We start from the raw sequence: 19361 nt of genomic DNA on the forward strand, positions 1-19361 counted from the left end.
ACGACTGTCTTGGTGTGTTTGGACCAATCTAGTTTGTTGTTGATGTGGACATCAAGGAATTTGAAGCTCTCAAACTGCTCCACTACAGCCCCATCAATGAGAATGGGGACGTGCTCGGTGCTCCTTTTCCACAACCATCTCCTTAGTCTTGGTTACTTTGAGGGATATGTTGTTATTCTGTCACCACCCGGCCAGGTCTCGGAGCAGCGAGCAAGAGTATAGAGACCTACAGCAGGGAAGAGAGAGGCCCGACTAGACTCTGAAGATGATGGGCCATATCGGGGAGGCAGGTAGCTTAGTGGTTAGAGCGTTGGGGAGGCAACCGAAAGGTTGCTAGATCGAATCCCCGAGCTGACAAAGTAAAAATCTGTCGTTCTGCCCCTGAACAAGGCAGTTAACTAGGCCGTCATTGTAAATAAGTATTTGTTCTTAACTGACTTGCCTGGTTAAATAAATAAATAAAAACTGGGTCAATACCATGCACTGCCTTGTTAGTTTCTCTGATCCACCTCTACGCAGACAACACCATTCTATATACTTCTGGCCCATCTCTGTGTTAACAAACCTCCAGATGAGTTTCAATGTCATACAACTCTCCTTCCGTGGCCTCCAACTGCTCTTAAACGCTAGTAAAACTAAACGCATGCTCTTCAACCGATCACTGCCCGCACATGCTCGCCCGCCCTGGACGGTTCTGTGGACAACTACAAATACACTGTAAACTCTCCTTCCAGACTCACATTAATCACATTAATCATCTCCAATCCAAAATTAATTATAGAATTGGCTTCCAATTTCACAACAACTCATGAATGCATCATTCACTCATGCTGCCAAAAATACCCTCGTAAAACTGACTATCCTACCGATCCTTGATTTCGGCAATGTAATTTACAAAATAGCCTCCAACACTTCTCAGCAAATTGGATGTAGTCTATCACAGTGCCATCGGTTTTGTGACCAATGCCCCATATACTACCCACCACTGCGACCTATATACTCTTGTTGGCTGACCCTCGCTTCATATTTGTCACCAAACCCACTGGCTCCTGGTCATCTATAAGTCTTTGCTAGGTAAAGCCCTGCCTTATCTCAACTTACTGGTCACCATCGCAACACCCACCCATAGCACGCGATCCAGCAGATATATTTCACCGGCCAAAGCCAATTCCTCCTTTGGACGCCTTTCCTTCCAGTTCCTCTGCTGCCAATGACTGGAACTAATTACAAAAACCACTGAAGCTGGAGACTCATATCTCCCTCTCTAACTTTAAGCATCAGCTGTCAGAGCAGCTCACAGATCACTGCACCTGTACATAGCCCATCTGTAAATAGACCATCCAACTACCTCATCCCAATACTGTAAACATTTTTTTTGCTTCTTTGCCCCCCAGTATCTCTACTTGCTAAATTGTAATTATTTCGCCACTATGACCTATTTATTGCCTCACCTCCCTAATCTTACTACATTTGCACACACTGTCAATATACTTTTCTATTGTGTTATTGACTGTATGTTTGTTTATTCCATGTGTAACTCGGTGTTGTTGTTTGTGTCCCACTGCTTTGCATTTATCTTGGCCGGGTCGCAGTTGTAAATGAGAACTTGTTGTCAACTAGCCTACCTGGTTAATAAATAAAGGTGAAATAAAATAAAAAAGTTCCTGACTATACACACAATGGACAGTAGTAAGACTTTAAAAAGGTAAATGATTTACATGATATTCTGAGTTGAGTAGATTTAAGCAAAACTCTGAGTTGCGGGCCTCCCGGGTGGCGCAGTGCTAGCTGTGCCACCAGAGACTCTGGGTTCGAGCCCAGGCTCTGTCGCAGCCGGCCGTGACCGGGAGGTCCATGGGTCGACGCACAATTGGCCTAGCGTCATCTGGGTTAGGGAGGGTTTGGCCGGTAGGGATATCCTTGTCTCATCACGCACTAGCGACTCCTGTGGCGGGCCTCTAACCAAGGTTGCCAGGTGCACTGTGTTTCCTCCAACACATTGGTGCGGCTGGCTTCCGGGTTGGATGCGCGCTGTGTTAAGAAGCAGTGCGGCTTGGTTGGGTTGTGTATCGGAGGACGCATGACTTTCAACCTTCGTCTCTCCCGAGCCCGTACGGGAGTTGTAGCGATGAGACAAGACTGTAACTACTAACAATTGGACACCATGAAATTGGTGAGAAAAACAGGGTAAAAAGTCAAAAAATGTAACTCGGAGTAACACACATTTATCTTAACTCTGAATCAGGCCCGAACTAACAGACTATAGCTCCAGCATTTATGATGGTAGCTCCAGCATTTAAAGGCTTGTGTGGGGTATGAGAACAATGTGACATAAGAACATTCCTGAGAGGATAATCAAATATATCATTTACATGGAGTAACTCAGAGTTCACCCTGTCCAGAAACAAGTTACCACAGAGATCATACATCCATTTAGAGAGCATCAGAGTTATCCTCAGAGGACAAGTTACCACAGAGATCATACATCCATATAGACAGCATCAGAGTTATCCTCAGAGGACAAGTTACCACAGAGATCATACATCCATATAGACAGCATCAGAATTATCCTCAGAGGACAAGTTTCAGACACAGATACTATAGTATCATTCTGTCACAATAGTCGTCTGGATTAGAGGTCAACCGACTGATTTTTCAACGCCGATACCGATTATTGTTGACCAAATAAAAGCAGACACCGATTAATCGGCCGATTTTTAAAAAATGTATTTGTAATAATGACAATTACAACAATACTGAATGAACACTTATGAATGAACACGAAGTTGGCTGTCTTCGTTAGGAAGAAATAGTCTTCACAGAGTTCGCAACGAGCCAGGTTAGCAGGCAATATTAACTAAATATGCAGGTTTAAAAATATACACTTGTATTTATTTTAAGAAAGGCATTGATGTTTTTGGTTAGGTACACATTGGAGCAAGACAGTCCTTTTTCGCGAATACGCACCGCATCGATTATATGCAACGCAGGACACGCTAGATAAACTAGTAATATCATCAACCATGTGTAGTTAGTTATAACTAGTGATTATGATTGATTGACTGTTTTTTATAAGATAAGTTTAATGCTAGCTAGAAATTTACCTTGGATTCCTACTGCATTCGAGTAACAGGCAGTCTCCTCGTGGAGTGCAATGTAATCAGGTGGTTAGAGCGTTGGACTAGTTAACTGTAAGGTCGCAAGATTGAATCCCCGAGCTGACAAGGTAAAAATCTGTCGTTCTGCCCCTGAACAATGCAGTTAACCCACTGTTCCTAGGCCGTCATTGGAAATAAGAATGTGTTCTTAACTGACTTGCCTGGTTAAATAAAGGATGAATAAAGGTGTAAAAATATAAAAAATAAAAAAATTGTCCAAATCGGTGTCCAAAAATACCGATTTCCGATTGTTATGAAAACTTTCCATTCCGATGAATCGGTCGACCTCTAGTCTGGATACTGTAACAGAGAGACATTTTGTCCCCTCAGAGGGGGAAGGGCGTACTGACCCTAAGGCATCGTCTTGGCAGTTATTTCAAAACGTATAGGTTCATTATAATTTTGACATACTTAATATCTAGTTTTACATGTTGAAGAGTGGCCTGGAGTGTTTTTTAGCCCCAAATAATAAATCACCCCCACACAAAAAAACAAAAAAAATATCAAACCTCCCGCGGGCAATATGTTGCCCACCCCTCGCCAATGGGGAGTGAGGATGGAGTGGGGTCTATTTAGAGGGCTTATTATTGTGTCTTCAATGTGGCCACAACGTATACAGATCAGAATGGTGTGAGCCAGAGTCCTTACCTGACATTCCAAGCAGTGGTGAAGTCTGGGTTGAGCAGCAGCAGAGTGCAGGTGATGTCTACCAGAGCTTGAAGAGGGAGAGACAGGGCAGTATATCAACGGATTATCTTCAGTAAAAGTAAAGTCATTTATAATGCCCATTTTGTTTAGGTACAATAAATTCTGTCTGTCCAAAATGGTAACGAAAGGATTTTGCCACTTCCCCAAAAAGCTAATTTATACGAAGTAGACTGAGTTCATCCTTCCTCTAGAAAACAACATGTTTTAGGTATAGGCCAGAGCTGTGTTCGAATACTCATACTAACCGTACTATTTGTGGGGTAAATTGAGTATATAGTATTGCTTACTGGTCATAGTGTTGGTAGGCCAAAAGTTCCCGGATGTTGTACTACATTCGCCAAAATACGAAGAAAACAAGCAGTGGACACTATTTTTGTGCTTTTAGGACCAATAATGCAATTCTGAAAATGGGCGTGGCTTCACATCATTTTCAGATTTGAAGAAAATTGTGTTAAATATGCAGCCGAAGTCCGACGAGAGCCCCTACAAATTCATTGCTTTAACTAATTATGACAAATGTTAAGAAAACGTTGGGCAATGTAATAAAGTAAGTACTTTTCAAATAAGTTACCTTAAACGTTATGTTGGCTGACAATTTGTTAGCAAAGCTATCCTTACGAACCACAGAGCATTACAGCAGTATGTACCAGTATGTTAGCTAGCTACCTAACGTTAGTTGGCTACTAATACATTGAACTTGCCAATATATTAACTATAGGCTAACTACCCAACGTTTATTTACTTGATTATTCCTGTTATTCTTAGCTAAGTGGTATAGTCGTTGGGCGTTCTCAATGGACATTCTCGGGTGCTTTCGTAAATTCGCTCTGGCTCTCTGACTTGCCTAGTTAAATAAAGTGTACCAGAGCGCAGAATAACTGATGAATTTACGAAGGCTCAACACCCGTTGAATACGGCCTGGGTCAGTAAACGTCGGCAAAAAGTGTCATTAAATTGTTGCCAGCAGCAGTTACAATCACCAACGTTCTGGATAACATGAAAACAGCCTAACCAGCTCTGCTAGGGCAGGTAAAATGGTCAGAGTGGGGTGTTCTCTCATTTGTCTGGAAGTAGCTAGTAAGTTAGCCAGTTAGCTTGGGGGCCGTTGGGAGGTCAAAACGTTGGAATCAACCCTACTCCTCGGCTAGAGCATCCAGTTTGCACCCTGGACGCTCCCAAAGCGAAACACTATGAATTTACAAATGGACAATCTGACAACACTCTGAATTGACGAACGCCCAGAGTGCACTCTGGCACTGCAGATTGAATTTAAGAACACATCCGAAGTCGTAAAATGTCTAGCTAGTCATTTGTTATGCTAACAAGCTAGCAAGAGGTTGCATAGCAACAGCATCAACTTCCGGTAGACCAGCAAAGCGCTAGTACTCTCAACTGAAAGGATACCGTTTGTTTACAGTATACTAAAATGAACTAATAGTATGTAGTATATATTCATTAAGTATGTGGTATACCATATGTTAGTATGGGTATTCAAACACAGCTCAGGACTTCAGAGTACAGTAACCCTTGCAATCTACAGTGAGGAGTCTCCAAGCCAGCAACTGTACAAAAGGTTACTTCCCCTGTCCTAAAAGCAGCAGCTATGAAAATGTGTTGATGCCATCACCAACCGTTGAGCCCTTGAGCAAGGAACTTAACCTCAAACTGTTCCAGAGGGCCTCCCGAGAGGTGCTAAAGCACTGTGCCACTAGAGATCCTGGTTCGAGTCACAGCCGGGCCGCGACCGGGAGACCCATGGGGCGGCGCACAATTGGCCCAGCGTCGTCCGGGTTAGGGTTTGTCCAGCCAGGATGTCCTTGTCCCATCACGCTCTAGTGACTCCTGTGGCAAGCCGGGTGCATGCACGCTGACACGGTCACCAGGTGTACGGTGTTTCCTCCGACACATTGGTGCGGCTGGCTTCCGGGTTAAGCGGGCATTGTGTCAAGAAGAAGCATTTCGGAGGACGCACGGCTCTCGACCTTCGCCTCTCCCGAGTCCGTACGGGTGTTGCAGCGATGAGACAAGACTGTAACTACCAATGAGATACCACAAAATTGGGGAGAAAAAGTGGAAAAAATAAATAAAAATAATCACTGAAAAACTGTCCCAGAGGGTAGAGCTGCACCATGCCTGATCTGTGCTTCCAACCCCTCGGGGGAAATGTGTGTGTATCTTGGGGTGTTGGACTAAAATAAAAATAAAAAATATATTTCTGAGGACAGTAAGGAAACTGGACAATAAAGTTCTTACCTTCCCTGTCCAGCCACTGTTTGCGCTGCCTGTAGAGCAGTAGCTTGTTGTGGACGTAGGGTAGCAGGTATTTGACACACCAGCTCTCCACCCCCAGCTTGTTCTCTACCAGCACGATGGGGCTGCGGTTATACCTGACCTCTGGACACGGGATCAGACCTATCTCATCACTGAGGGAGGGAGGGAGAAAGGTGAGTGAAAACCTGCATGCTATTTGCTCTAACACTACAAGGACACAACACTCCACTCTCGTTGGGATAGGCAGAAAATAAATGTTTTCAGGGATACAGTATTTCAACGTAACTTCCTTTTCCCCTGAAAAACTGGACTGCTCAGGCGTCGTTTTACGGCTGCAACGTTAAGTTAGACAGACACACAGTAATAACAACCTCCAGCCCAGTCAAATGAGCCCAAAATGGGTCTCTAGTTTAAAGAGCTTTTAGATGCACAACATAACACTGGTCTGGACGGGAGACAAGCCTTGTAGAGCAACCTAGTTCGCACACATGCATCTCCAGAGAGTCTACGTCGTGAGCACACAGCAAAACTGCAGCACGCACACACAGAGTCCCTTTTGCATTAGGGTCATGTATAGTAGAGGTCGACCGATTAATCGGAATGGCCAATCAATTAGGGCCGATTTCAAGTTTTCATAGCAATCGGAAATCGGTCATTTTGGACGCCGATTTTTTTTACACCTTTATTTAACCAGGCAAGTCAGTTAATTAAGAACACATTCTTATTTTCAATGACGGCCTAGGAACAGTGGGTTAACTGCCTGTTCAGGGGCAGAACGACAGATTTTTACCTTGTCAGCTCGGGGATTCAATCTTGCAACCTTAGGGTTAACTAGTCCAACACTAACCACCTGACTCACGAGGAGCCCGCCTGTTACGGGAATGCAGTAAGAAGCCAAGGTAAGTTGCTAGCTAGCATTAAACTTAATCAATCATAATCACTAGTTGGTTCACATGGTTGATGATATTACTAGTTTATCTAGCGTGTCCTGCGTTGCATATAATCGATGCTGTGCGCATTCGAGAAGGACTGTCGTTGCTCCAACGTGTACCTAACCATAAACACCAATGCCTTTCTTAAAATCAATACACAGAAGTATATATTTTTAAACCTGCATATTTAGCTAAAAGAAATCCAGATTAGCAGGCATGTGAAATTGTGTCACTTCTCGTTCATTGCACGCAGAGTCAGGGTATATGCAACAGTTTGGGCCGCCTGGCTCATTGCGAACCAATTTGCCAGAATTTGACGTAATTATGACATAACATTGAAGGTTGTGCAATGTAACAGGAATATTTAGACTTATTGATGCCACCCGTTAGATAAAATACGGAACGGTTCCGTATTTCACTGAAATAAAACGTTTTGTTTTCGAGATAGTTTCCGGATTCGACCATATTAATGACCAAATGCTCGTATTTCTGTGGGTTATGTTATAATTAAGTCTATGATTTGATAGAGCAGTCTGACTGAGCGATGGTAGGCACCAGCAGGCTCCTAAGCATTCATTCAAACAGCACTGTCGTGCATTTTGCCAGCAGAGCTGCTGTTTATGACTTCAAGCCTATCAACTCCCGAGATGAGGCTGGTGTAACGATGTGATGTGAAATGGCTAGCTAGTTAGCGGGGTGCGCGCTAATAGCGTTTCAAACCCCACTCGCTCTGAGACTGAGTAGTTGTTCCCCTTGCTCTACATGGGTAACGCTGCTTCGAGGGTGGCTGTCGTTGTGTTCCTGGTTCGAGCGGAGAGGTACGGAAGCTATACTGTTACACTGGCAATACTAAAGTACCTAAAAGAACATCCAAAGGTATATGAAATACAAATGGTATAGAGAGAAATAGTCCTATAATTCCAATAACTACAACCTAAAACTTCTTATCTGGGAATAGTGAAGACTCATGTTAAAAAGGAACCACCAGCTTTCATATGTTCTCATGTTCTGAGCAAGGAACTTAAACGTTAGCTTTCTTACAAGGCACATATTGCACTTTTACTTTCTTCTCCAAACACTTTGTTTTTGCATTATTTAAACCAAATTGAACATGTTTCATTATTTATTTGAGGCTAAATTGATTTTATTGATGTATTATATTAAGTTAAAATAAGTGCTCATTCAGTAGTGTTGTAATTGTCATTATTACAAAAAATATTATTATATATTTTTTTTAATTATTGTATGTATGTATATATATACATACATACATACATACATACATAATGGCCGATTAATTGGTATCGGCTTTTTTTGTCCTCCAATAATCGGTGTCGGTATTGAAAAATCATAATCGGTCGACCTGTAATGTATAGTAAGCAAAATGTCACAAATAGAACTGATGTCATTTCTAATTCTATATGCTAGAGAGGAATGTTCTACACAACTATATCTGAATGTTCCACAATGTTGTTATGCTGAACACAGCCCAGCTCTGGCACAGGCAGAGAGGGACACAGAACAAGGGTGGAATTTTAACTTTTGAGGGTGTGTGCGCGTAGTCTAGCTATGCATCAACATGAGTCAGGTGAATGGTATCAAACGCAGACAGTCTCAAAGCACTGCACTCAGTGCAGCTGAGCACAGCCCAGGTCACTTCCAGAGGGTTGGAGAAGCCTATGCAACATTATACACACACACTAACACTACAAATCAAGCTTAGATGTTGTTTTTTTGCCTCTTAACCTTATCATATAAAGTAGAAATGTAGGTTATCAATCAGAGAAGTTCAGGCATGGTCTGACATCGTTCTACTTTTGATAATAATTATTTGGTGGGTGCTATGGTACTTGATATTTTTTCTATTTCATGTATCAGTGTGTATCAATAAACATGTGATGATTGGAAGTGTGTTTTTTTGCATATCCCAACTCTCCCTGAGACACTCTTGGAGAGTGGCAGACCTGGCTCTCAAGAGAAGACAAACTAGGTGCACACTGCCCACAAAATATAGTGGAAACTGAGCTGCACTTTCTAACCTCCTGCCAAATGCATGAGCATATTAGATACACATATTTCCCTCAGATTACACAGACCTACAAAGAATTCGAAAAACAAACCCAATTTTTATAAAACTCCCATTTTTATTTGGTGAAATACCACAGTGTGCCATCACAGCAGCAATATTTGTGATCCGTTGCCACAAAAGTGCAATCAGTGAAGAACAAACACCATTGTTTATTTATATTACAATGGCGACCTACCCGAACACGGGTCTGAGTGACGCCTCTAGCACGGAGATGCAGTGCCTAAGACCGCTGTGCCACTCGGGAACTTATTGTAAATACAACCCAGATTTATTTCTGTACTTTAATTATTTGCACATCGCTACAACACTGTATATAGATATAATATGACATCTGAAATGTCTTTATTCTATTGGAACTTTTGTGTAACTGTTCAATTTGATTGTTTATCTATTTTACTTGCTTTGGCAATGTTAATATGTTTCCCATGCAAATAAAGCCCCTTGAATTGAAAAGCGTCACAGCCAGGGTCTGGATAAACTAACTGAACTGTATCAAATGAAAAGTTCATTTCCCACATTCTCTCTCTTTCTTTTAAATATGTGTATAGGCTTGTTTATAATGAGCTCTGAGCGGACTGTCAAAACAAACACAAACGAAAGAAAAGGTCTGGGATGTTCAGCATTAAAGTAAAAGCATCCACACCCTGTTCTTAAATGCGAATGTAGGCCAGTTCTAATTTAGAACACTCACTCAAGGACGCTTCTACACAGAAGCTAGTTACATTCCAGTTCTATTCTGCATTCTACACTCTACATCTGGGTTCCCCAACTGGTGGCCAGCAGGTGATTTTATTGTCCCCCAAGTTTTCTGAGCAAAGAAAATAAAAAATACATGTTACTATTTAAAATAAATAAATAATTAAAAACATTGTTGGACATAAGACTAAAAACACCACGAAATCAGCTCCAAGTGATTTTGATTCTGGAAATATGTTCCCAAAAGAACTGAGGAAACACTGACAAAGCTACCCTGCTATGACATGGCATGTTAGAGTCGCAAGCCGAGGAAGGTGTGACTCTTCCAACAATATTTGGCTGACTGGTTAAGTTACTTGTATGTGGTGAAAAGCTCTTTCTGATCACATGATTTGTGCATACCATTCCAGAAATAGGAACAACAACAAGGCTGTGTTATCCGTTTCTGCTAATCAAGCTAGATAGCTTTGGCCAATCGACTAGCTAACATTATTTGGCTAACGAATAGCTACTGTAGATAGCTAACTAGGTAAATGGCAAACAAATTCAGCAGCAAAGTCAAATATATTTCCTCAGCGATTTGTGGCTCAATGTAAGCAAAGACACTAGCTAGCTACCTTGCTATTTTTGCAAGCCTATACTGCCCTGGCTAGCCTTTTATCCTGCTAGCTAGTTAACGGTAGCTGACCAACAATCTGTGATGACTAACGTTAGCTAGCTAGCTAGCTAGCTTGCTAATGTAACGATACAGCTTGTTAGCACACCACGCAATGATTCATTTGATGTTATAGTGTAGCTAGATTATCTTCGATAAAGTGGATATACGTACATATTGGGGTTTCTCTTGAAGGCGTTATTGATATCTTTTACAACTCTTTGAACCAATACCTCCACCTCGTTCTCCGTCTCCGCCATTTTTGTACACTGATGACGTCAACGGATTATCTCAAATTCATCCGGGTCATTAAAAATGAACACACTTGGCTAGGCAAAGTGCGCATGTGTAAAACAGGTTTCACCATGGTAACGTTGTTGCAACATTTGTAAAAAATTGAAACGCCACGCCGCCTACAATGTTTTTACAGTCCACAGTAATTCATTAATGAATTAGTTAATTTCATACAATTTGCGGGACTATGCTACACTCTTCCATCGATCGAATGCTTTACTGCTGTGGAATGTTACTCACGTTCTAATCTAACTGTCCCGTTCTATGACGCCACAGTAATTGGAATGGAATTTGGAAGCATCTTAATTTTGCTCGCTGAGAATCCTGAGTGCAAAAGGCTTCATTCAGTTCAGTGGAAGTTTTATTGGTGAATCACGGTTCAGTCTTCAAACTCAGTCACCATGTCTGATACCAAGATGTATTACAGCAGACCAACTCTTATTTCCAATTGGTAAGTAGACTAGCCAACTATTCATTATAAAATATCTCTCAACATCACAGCTATCTGCATATCACATGAATGATGTACATATTATTTCCATCTAGGCATAAAAACAGAGAGGCCGAACCCAAAGACTATGACTTCACTCTGTGTCCAGATGGAAAGAAGAAACTCAGTAAATCTACCTACAAACACTTTGGAACCTACATGGATGCTGTGAGCAATACCTCTCCTTTGTGAAACAATAGGAGATTATATATCAAGGCTTTTTATTTGATCTTGGTTGTTCATGTATCAGTTGGCCTTTAAAAAAAATATATATATTTTGTTGTTGTTGCTGCTGTAACATAATCTCTTTACCGAAGTTCCCTTTGGGGAAAAACAACAACATATTCCAAGAGTTCTATTCTATTCTATTCTATTCTATTCTATTCTGTTTAACCTCCAGGATTGGAGCACAAGCACAGAAACACAAATGTCACAGTATCTACTGAAGAGAGATTATGAGCCCAAGAAGATTCTCAAGTCTATGGTAGAGGCTGGCCACTTCCAGTCTGCAGACTTTGACAAACGTACCGTCAGGTAGGCTGTAACTGTAGAACTGTAGCATGGTGCCATCAGGTACAGTAGCTGGCTATAGGAGGACTGTAGCATAGTGCCATCAGGTACAGTAGCTGGCTATAGGAGGACTGTAGCATAGTGCCATCAGGTACAGTAGCTGGCTATAGGAGGACTGTAGCATAGTGCCATCAGGTACAGTAGCTGGCTATAGGAGGACTGTAGCATAGTGCCATCAGGTACAGTAGCTGGCTATAGGAGGACTGTAGCATGGTGCCATCAGGTACAGTAGCTGGCTATAGGAGGACTGTAGCATAGTGCCATCAGGTACAGTAGCTGGCTATAGGAGGACTGTAGCATAGTGCCATCAGGTACAGTAGCTGGCTATAGGAGGACTGTAGCATAGTGCCATCAGGTACAGTAGCTGGCTATAGGAGGACTGTAGCATAGTGCCATCAGGTACAGTAGCTGGCTATAGGAGGACTGTAGCATAGTGCCATCAGGTACAGTAGCTGGCTATAGGAGGACTGTAGCATGGTGCCGTCAGGTACAGTAGCTGGCTATAGGAGGACTGTAGCATAGTGCCGTCAGGTACAGTAGCTGGCTATAGGAGGACTGTAGCATAGTGCCATCAGGTACAGTAGCTGGCTATAGGAGGACTGTTGCATAGTGCCGTCAGGTACAGTAGCTGGCTATAGAAGGACTGTAGCATAGTGCCGTCAGGTACAGTAGCTGGCTATAGGAGGACTGTTGCATAGTGCCGTCAGGTACAGTAGCTGGCTATAGGAGGACTGTTGCATAGTGCCATCAGGTACAGTAGCTGGCTATAGGAGGACTGTAGCATAGTGCCGTCAGGTACAGTAGCTGGCTATAGGAGGACTGTAGCATAGTGCCGTCAGGTACAGTAGCTGGCTATAGGAGGACTGTAGCATAGTGCCATCAGGTACAGTAGCTGGCTATAGGAGGACTGTAGCATAGTGCCGTCAGGTACAGTAGCTGGCTATGGGAGGACTGTAGCATAGTGCCATCAGGTACAGTAGCTGGCTATAGGAGGACTGTAGCATAGTGCCATCAGGTACAGTAGCTGGCTATAGGAGGACTGTAGCATAGTGCCATCAGGTACAGTAGCTGGCTATAGGAGGACTGTAGCATAGTGCCGTCAGGTACAGTAGCTGGCTATAGGAGGACTGTAGCATAGTGCCGTCAGGTACTATAGCACAAAAAGCACAAGCACTAAAAGCTAAATCTACTTTGTCATTCTCACTGACCATTCAGGAGCACATTCTCACTGACCATTCAGGAGCACATTCTCACTGACCATTCAGGAGCACATTCTCACTGACCAATTAGGAGCACATTCTCACTGACCAATTAGGAGCACATTCTCACTGACCAATTAGGAGCACATTCTCACTGACCAATTAGGAGCACATTCTCACTGACCAATTAGGAGCACATTCTCACTGACCAATTAGGAGCACATTCTCATTGACCAATTAGGAGCACATTCTCACTGACCAATTAGGAGCGCATTCTCACTGACCAATTAGGAGCACATTCTCACTGACCAATCAGGAGCACATTCTCACTGACCAATCAGGAGCACATTCTTCTCCTTCATGGGGAAACTCATAGCAAGGCTGCACCTTGTTTTTACGCTCACAGACTCTTTATTCAATTGATTTCAAATAACCTTTGTTTCCCGAGAGTGAACTTCATGTGTGGTAAAGGATTGGTACGTACAAGACACATAACACTGAGTACACTGAGTACACAAACTTAATATACATGTATGCCGTTATCGGCTATACACCAGTGGAGGCTGCTAAGGGGAGGACAGCTCATAATTTGGGGCGGCAGGGTTAGAGCGTTGGACTAGCAACCGAAAGGTTGCAAGTTCGAATCCCCGAGCTGACAAGGTACAAATCTGTCCTTCTGCCCCTGAACAGGCAGTTATCCCCCTGCCGTCGTTGAAAATAAGAATTTGTTCTTAACTGACTTGCCTAGTAAAATAAAGGTCAAATAAAAAATGTTTGGAACGGAGTGAATGGAATGGCATTTGATACCATTCCACCTTTTCCGCTCGAGCCATCACCACGAGCCCGTCCTCCCAAATTAAGGTGCCACCAGCCTCCTGTGCTAGTATATCTTTGATGTTGCAGTAGAATGTTGAGATGCTATGTTTGCTATGTGCAGAGATTTACAAATGACATGTAGGTGTACACAATGTGTTGATCCAGTGTTGTTTTACTGCAGAGACACAGCAGGACATGTGACTGGTGTGACCAATAGCATCCTGCCACATCATCGCCCCGAGCATGACAAGATGTAAGAGGCTGTTCTTTGTTCTTCTTGCTTCTACACACACTCAGTAACCAGTTTTCTCTTGTACTAGAGGACAGTGAGCACGGTGAACTCACGCTGTGTGAACTGTCGACTCCAAATGGTGTCGCTACTACTCTCTGCCAAAAGAGGGCGATATGACTGTTTGGTCATTGAGGCCCCATTCTCCTTGTTGAATAAATCACATTATTTTACACAACAACAACAAAAATCTCAAATGTTGATATTGACAAGTTTGAAATATGATAACAGTAGAGAACACAAAGTTGGAGAGGTTTTGAACATCCTTTGTTTAAAGGGCAGGAGCAAACTCTTGACTTTTTGCACCAATGGAATCCCTTTGTTTCCAACCTAAAGCGGTCCAATAGGCCTGTAGTTGACATTCATTTCAAACACAATTGCATAAGACATGGAGAGCGCCTGTGGAAACAGTGATGTATTCCTGATGTCGTCGTCCATCCTTACTGTGTGGGAGGCTAGGGCTACAGCTCACAGCAACATTTGAAGTGTGTCTCACACACCACTCCGCTTTTAGAAGGCTTGGCAACACTTAACACAACATTCACTTAACAACATTTGAATCATGCCAAGAGACCTTTCATGAACATCTGTCTGTATTTTTTGGTGTAGGCTATAAAAAAAATCTCCCATTCACACACAGTCTGGGCATAGTGGCAATTTTATTTTACCTAAGACAGGACATTTCTACTAGGATTAAATGTCAGGAATTGTGAAAAACTGAGTTTAAATATATTTGGCTAAGGTGTATGTAAACCTCCGACTTCAACTGTAGGTATTCCTCTTGTCCAGACGGGATAGGGCAGTGTGGTGGCGATTGCATCGTCTGTTGACCTATTGGGGTGGTAAGCAAATTGGGGTGGGTATAGGGTGTCAGTTAGGGTTGAGGTGATATGGTCCTTGACTAGTCTCTCAAAGCACTTCATGATGACGGAAGTGAGTGCTACGGGCGATAGTCATTTAGTTCTGTTACCTTAGCTTTCTTGGGAACAGTAACAATGTTGGCCATCTTGAAACATGTGGGGACAGCAGACTGGGATAGGGATTGATTGAATATGTCCGTAAACACACCAGCCAGCTGGTCTGCGCATGCTCTGAGGACGCGGCTAGGGATGCCGTCTGAGCCGGCAACCTTGTGAGGGTTAACACGTTTAAATGTTTTACTGACGTCGGCCACGTTGAAGGAGAGCCCACAGTCTTTGGTAGCGGGTCGTGTCGATGGCACTGTATTGTCCTAAAAGCGCGCAAAGAAGTTGTTTCATTTGTCTGGGAGCGAGACGATGTCCATGACGGGGCTGGTTTTATTTTTGTAATCCGTAATTGTCTGTAGACCCTGTAGACTATACGTTGTATATATACAGACGCTTTGCTTGTTTGATTGCATTGCGGAGGGAATAGCTAAAATGTATTCGGTCAAGTTTCCAGTTGCCTTGCCATGATTAAATGCGGTGGTTCGTGCTTTCAGTTTTGCGCGAATGCTGCCATCAATCCACAGTTTCTGGTTAGGGAAGGTTTTAATAGTTACAGTGGGTACAACATCTCCAATGCACTTCCTAATAAACATACTCACCGAGTCAGCGCATACATCAATGTTATTGTCTGAGGCTACCCGGAACATATCCCAGTCCACGTGATCAAAGCAATCTTGAAGTGTGGAATCTGATTGGTCAGACCAGCGTTGAATAGACCTCAGCACGGGCGCGACCTGTTTTAGTTTCTACCTATAGAATGGGAGCAACAAGATGGAGTCATGGTCAGATTTGTCGAAGGGAGGACGGGGGAGGGCCTTGTATGCACCGCGGAAGTTAGAGTAGCAGTGGTCCAATGTTTTGCCTGTTCTCAAATTCGCTTTGTTAAAATACCCAGCTACAATAAATGCAGATATATATGATATATGGTTTTCAGTTTACATAGAGTCCAATGAAGTTCTTTCAGGGCCGTCGAGGTGTCTGCTTGGGGGGGGGGGGCTGTAGTCGAAGAAAATTCTCTTGGAAGATCATTCGGTCGGCATTTGTTTGTAAGGAATTCTAGGTCAGGTGAACAAAAAAACTTAAGTTTCTGTATGTTGTTGTGATTACACCATGAGTCGTTAATCATGAGGCATACACCCCCCCCCCCCCCCCCCCCCCTTCTTCTTACCAGAGAGATGTTTGTTTCTGTCGGCGCGATGCATGAAGAAACCCGGTGGCTGTACCGACTCTGACAACATATCCTGAGCGAGCCATGTTTCCGTGAAACAGAGAATGCTACAATCTCTGATGTCTCTCTGGAAGGCAACTCGTGCCCTAATTTCATCCACCTTGTTGTATTGAGACTGGACTTTGCAGAGTAATATGCTCGGAAGTGGTGGACGGTGTGCTCGTGCTGTATGATGTAATGCGTCCTTTCACTCTGCAACTTTCAAACCTGTTTTAAAGTGTCGGTCTCCAATTCCAGGAAGTTGGACTCCACATATGCAGTGGATTACCTGCCCCCGTGGGACTCCAGCAAAGAGGCGGTGAGTTTGAGCGTCAAACATAATCAGTGGACACCCCGTTCAAACCTCAAAAACACCTTTTCAAACGGACATCACCATTTCACAGTCTTCTGCTATTATTAAGCAATTACTATTCCTTACTTCTTCTCCTCCTGTACATACCGTTTCCTCTCATCTGACACACATCAACCATGTGATGAAATATACATTTTCGTGTACCGTCATGCATAGAATTTTATTAGCCGTTCCAGAAGCACTTGTGATAGGCTGCTCTGTCAGCAGTGGCAGGTTTCTAGTGTTATGTGTTTAATGTGTGGTTTTATTTTTTTCCTCAGTGTAACTGTTCCCAGATGTGTAATATAGTGTCTAATGCTCTACAGGAGGACTAGTCTCTAGGATTCTGAGCTCTGGGCTTACCCTGCAGGGAGCTGCATACGTTTCATATTCAACTTTTCATTCCATTATTTTTTTTTTTAACTTCTCATTTTCAACAGGAAATAAAAACAAAGTGTGGATTATAGTGCAATAGGTTTCCCATGTGGAGAGATTGTTGTGTGGATTTCTGATTCCCCTATTTTGTAAACGTTTGTGAACTTTTTTTTTTAGATTAATACATTTGAGGACATGTGTGTGCTGATTTCTGTTATCAATGTCCACCTGTTGCAGAGGTTGGCTACCTGTTCTTAGAAGACTACACTGCTGTTCAAGAATCTTGGCAATACTTTGAAAAGGGACCAAATCTGAAACGTTTATGTTTTAAGCTTTGATAAATGTAACTCCATAGAACCATGTTGAGGCCCACATTATTAAGCTAGTTTGCGATCAAAGCACAACATTTCCACAACTCTTTGTCTTGAGCAAAGAACTAGTGATAGACTCAAACCTTTATACCCCAGGGTTTTACACTGGTGCCTGGCCTACCCCCAGGGTTTTACACTGGTGCCTGGCCTAACCCCAGGGTTTTACACTGGTGCCTGGCCTAAACCCCAGGGTTTTACACTGGTGCCTGGCCTACCCCCAGGGGTTTACACCGGTGCCTGGCCTAGACCCCAGGGTTTCACACTGGTGCCTGACCTAACCTCAGAGGTTTACACCAGTGCCTGGCCTAACCCCAGGGGTTTATACCGGTGCCTGGCCTAACCCAAGGGTTTTACACTGGTGCCTGGCTTAAAGCCTTGATCCTGTGAAAAAGCAGCATCTACATCCACACATTGTGTCTCCCCCTCCAGAGGACCATGAAGAGCCGAGCAGCAGACAGCATTCCTGACTACAGGAAGCCCCAGTCCCAGTTCACAGACACCGCCGACTACCGTCGCGGGGGCAGGAACACCTGGCAGGATGAGAGCGGGGTCTATGGTACCCTGGGGGCCACATCCAGGGCCAAGGCTCAGCCATCCAACCCTATCTGCACCTAGAACCCTCCCCCTCCCTGGGGAACAACCACAGCATGGCCTCCTTAACCAGGTTCTCACTGACCAAGACTATTCTTCTCACTACAGACTTTACTGTAGCAACTTTTTACCTCAGTATTTATCTTTCTTTCACCTCGAGCTATTGCTGTTTTGTCATTGTTACATGAATAAAGCAAGTATTGCATGTACAATGTTTATGTTTTCCTACAACAGTGTTTCATAGGAGTGGTGTCAGTGGAAATGGATACACCGCTGTGCTCAGTATTGGTGTTGCATCCCTCAGTGTTCAGTCTTTTAGCATCTGGTGTCTCTCTGTGAGGTTTATAAAACTCCTGGTGTTTTCCCCTCCCATCTCCCAGGGCTAGGGTTGTCCAGACATTTATAATGTGTATCTCCCAGGGCTAGGGTCGTCCAGTCATTTATAATGTGTATCTCCCAGGGCTAGGGTTGTCCAGTCATTTATAATGTGTATCTCCCAGGGCTAGGGTCGTCCAGTCATTTATAATGTGTATCTCCCAGGGCTAGGGTTGTCCAGTCATTTATAATGTGTATCACCCAGGGCTAGGGTCATCCAGTCATTTATAATGTGTATCTCCCAGGGCTAGGGTTGTCCAGTCATTTATAACGTGTATCTCCCAGGGCTAGGGTCGTCCAGTCATTTATAATGTGTATCACCCAGGGCTAGGGTCGTCCAGTCATTTATAATGTGTATCTCCCAGGGCTAGGGTCATCCAGTCATTTATAATGTGTATCTCCCAGGGCTAGGGTCGTCCAGTCATTTATAATGTGTATCTCCCAGGGCTAGGGTCGTCCAGTCATTTATAATGTGTATCTCCCAGGGCTAGGGTCGTCCAGTCATTTATAATGTGTATCACCCAGGGCTAGGGTCATCCAGTCATTTATAATGTGTATCTCCCAGGGCTAGGGTTGTCCAGTCATTTATAACGTGTATCTCCCAGGGCTAGGGTCGTCCAGTCATTTATAATGTGTATCACCCAGGGCTAGGGTCGTCCAGTCATTTATAATGTGTATCTCCCAGGGCTAGGGTCATCCAGTCATTTATAATGTGTATCTCCCAGGGCTAGGGTCGTCCAGTCATTTATAATGTGTATCTCCCAGGGCTAGGGTCGTCCAGTCATTTATAATGTGTATCACCCAGGGCTAGGGTCGTCCAGTCATTTATAATGTGTATCTCCCAGGGCTAGGGTCATCCAGTCATTTATAATGTGTATCTCCCAGGGCTAGGGTCGTCCAGTCATTTATAATGTGTATCTCCCAGGGCTAGGGTCGTCCAGTCATTTATAATGTG

At 43.4% G+C, this 19361-nt stretch overlaps 2 protein-coding genes across 3 annotated transcripts in view; one reads left to right on the forward strand and one right to left on the reverse strand.

The window, feature by feature from the left end:
• LOC110536408 (protein prenyltransferase alpha subunit repeat-containing protein 1) overlaps positions 1–10780 on the reverse strand; it is a 30455-nt gene extending 19675 nt beyond the window's left edge. For both annotated transcript variants that reach the window (XM_021622172.2, XM_021622171.2), the window contains exons 1-3: positions 10684–10780; positions 6120–6289; positions 3807–3873 (exon numbers count right to left, since the gene is read on the reverse strand). In XM_021622172.2, the coding sequence (XP_021477847.2) occupies positions 3807–3873; positions 6120–6289; positions 10684–10769 (323 nt within the window). In that variant the 5' untranslated portion in view covers positions 10770–10780. The remainder of the gene's footprint in view (positions 1–3806; positions 3874–6119; positions 6290–10683) is intronic.
• A 69-nt stretch (positions 10781–10849) lies between these two features.
• Positions 10850–18240, forward strand: LOC110536409 (protein C9orf135). The gene is made up of 6 exons (XM_021622173.2): positions 10850–11254; positions 11350–11461; positions 11694–11827; positions 14060–14131; positions 16601–16661; positions 17870–18240. The coding sequence occupies exons 1-6, from the start codon at positions 11205–11207 to the stop codon at positions 18053–18055; spliced, it is 615 nt and encodes a 204-aa protein (XP_021477848.2). The 5' UTR covers positions 10850–11204; the 3' UTR covers positions 18056–18240.
• The last annotated feature ends 1121 nt before the right edge of the window (positions 18241–19361 follow it).

Source organism: Oncorhynchus mykiss, chromosome 11 (assembly GCF_013265735.2).
Source record: "Oncorhynchus mykiss isolate Arlee chromosome 11, USDA_OmykA_1.1, whole genome shotgun sequence".
Classification (NCBI taxonomy): domain Eukaryota; kingdom Metazoa; phylum Chordata; class Actinopteri; order Salmoniformes; family Salmonidae; genus Oncorhynchus; species Oncorhynchus mykiss.

Bases quoted from the DNA above. Each gene is read 5' to 3' on its own strand.
- LOC110536409 (XM_021622173.2), top strand. From the start codon at position 11,205: ATGTCTGATACCAAGATGTATTACAGCAGACCAACTCTTATTTCCAAT. The intron at 11,462-11,693 runs GTGAGCAATACC...TTTAACCTCCAG, and splicing joins TTGGAACCTACATGGATGCT to GATTGGAGCACAAGCACAGA. The intron at 11,828-14,059 runs GTAGGCTGTAAC...GTTTTACTGCAG, and splicing joins TTTGACAAACGTACCGTCAG to AGACACAGCAGGACATGTGA.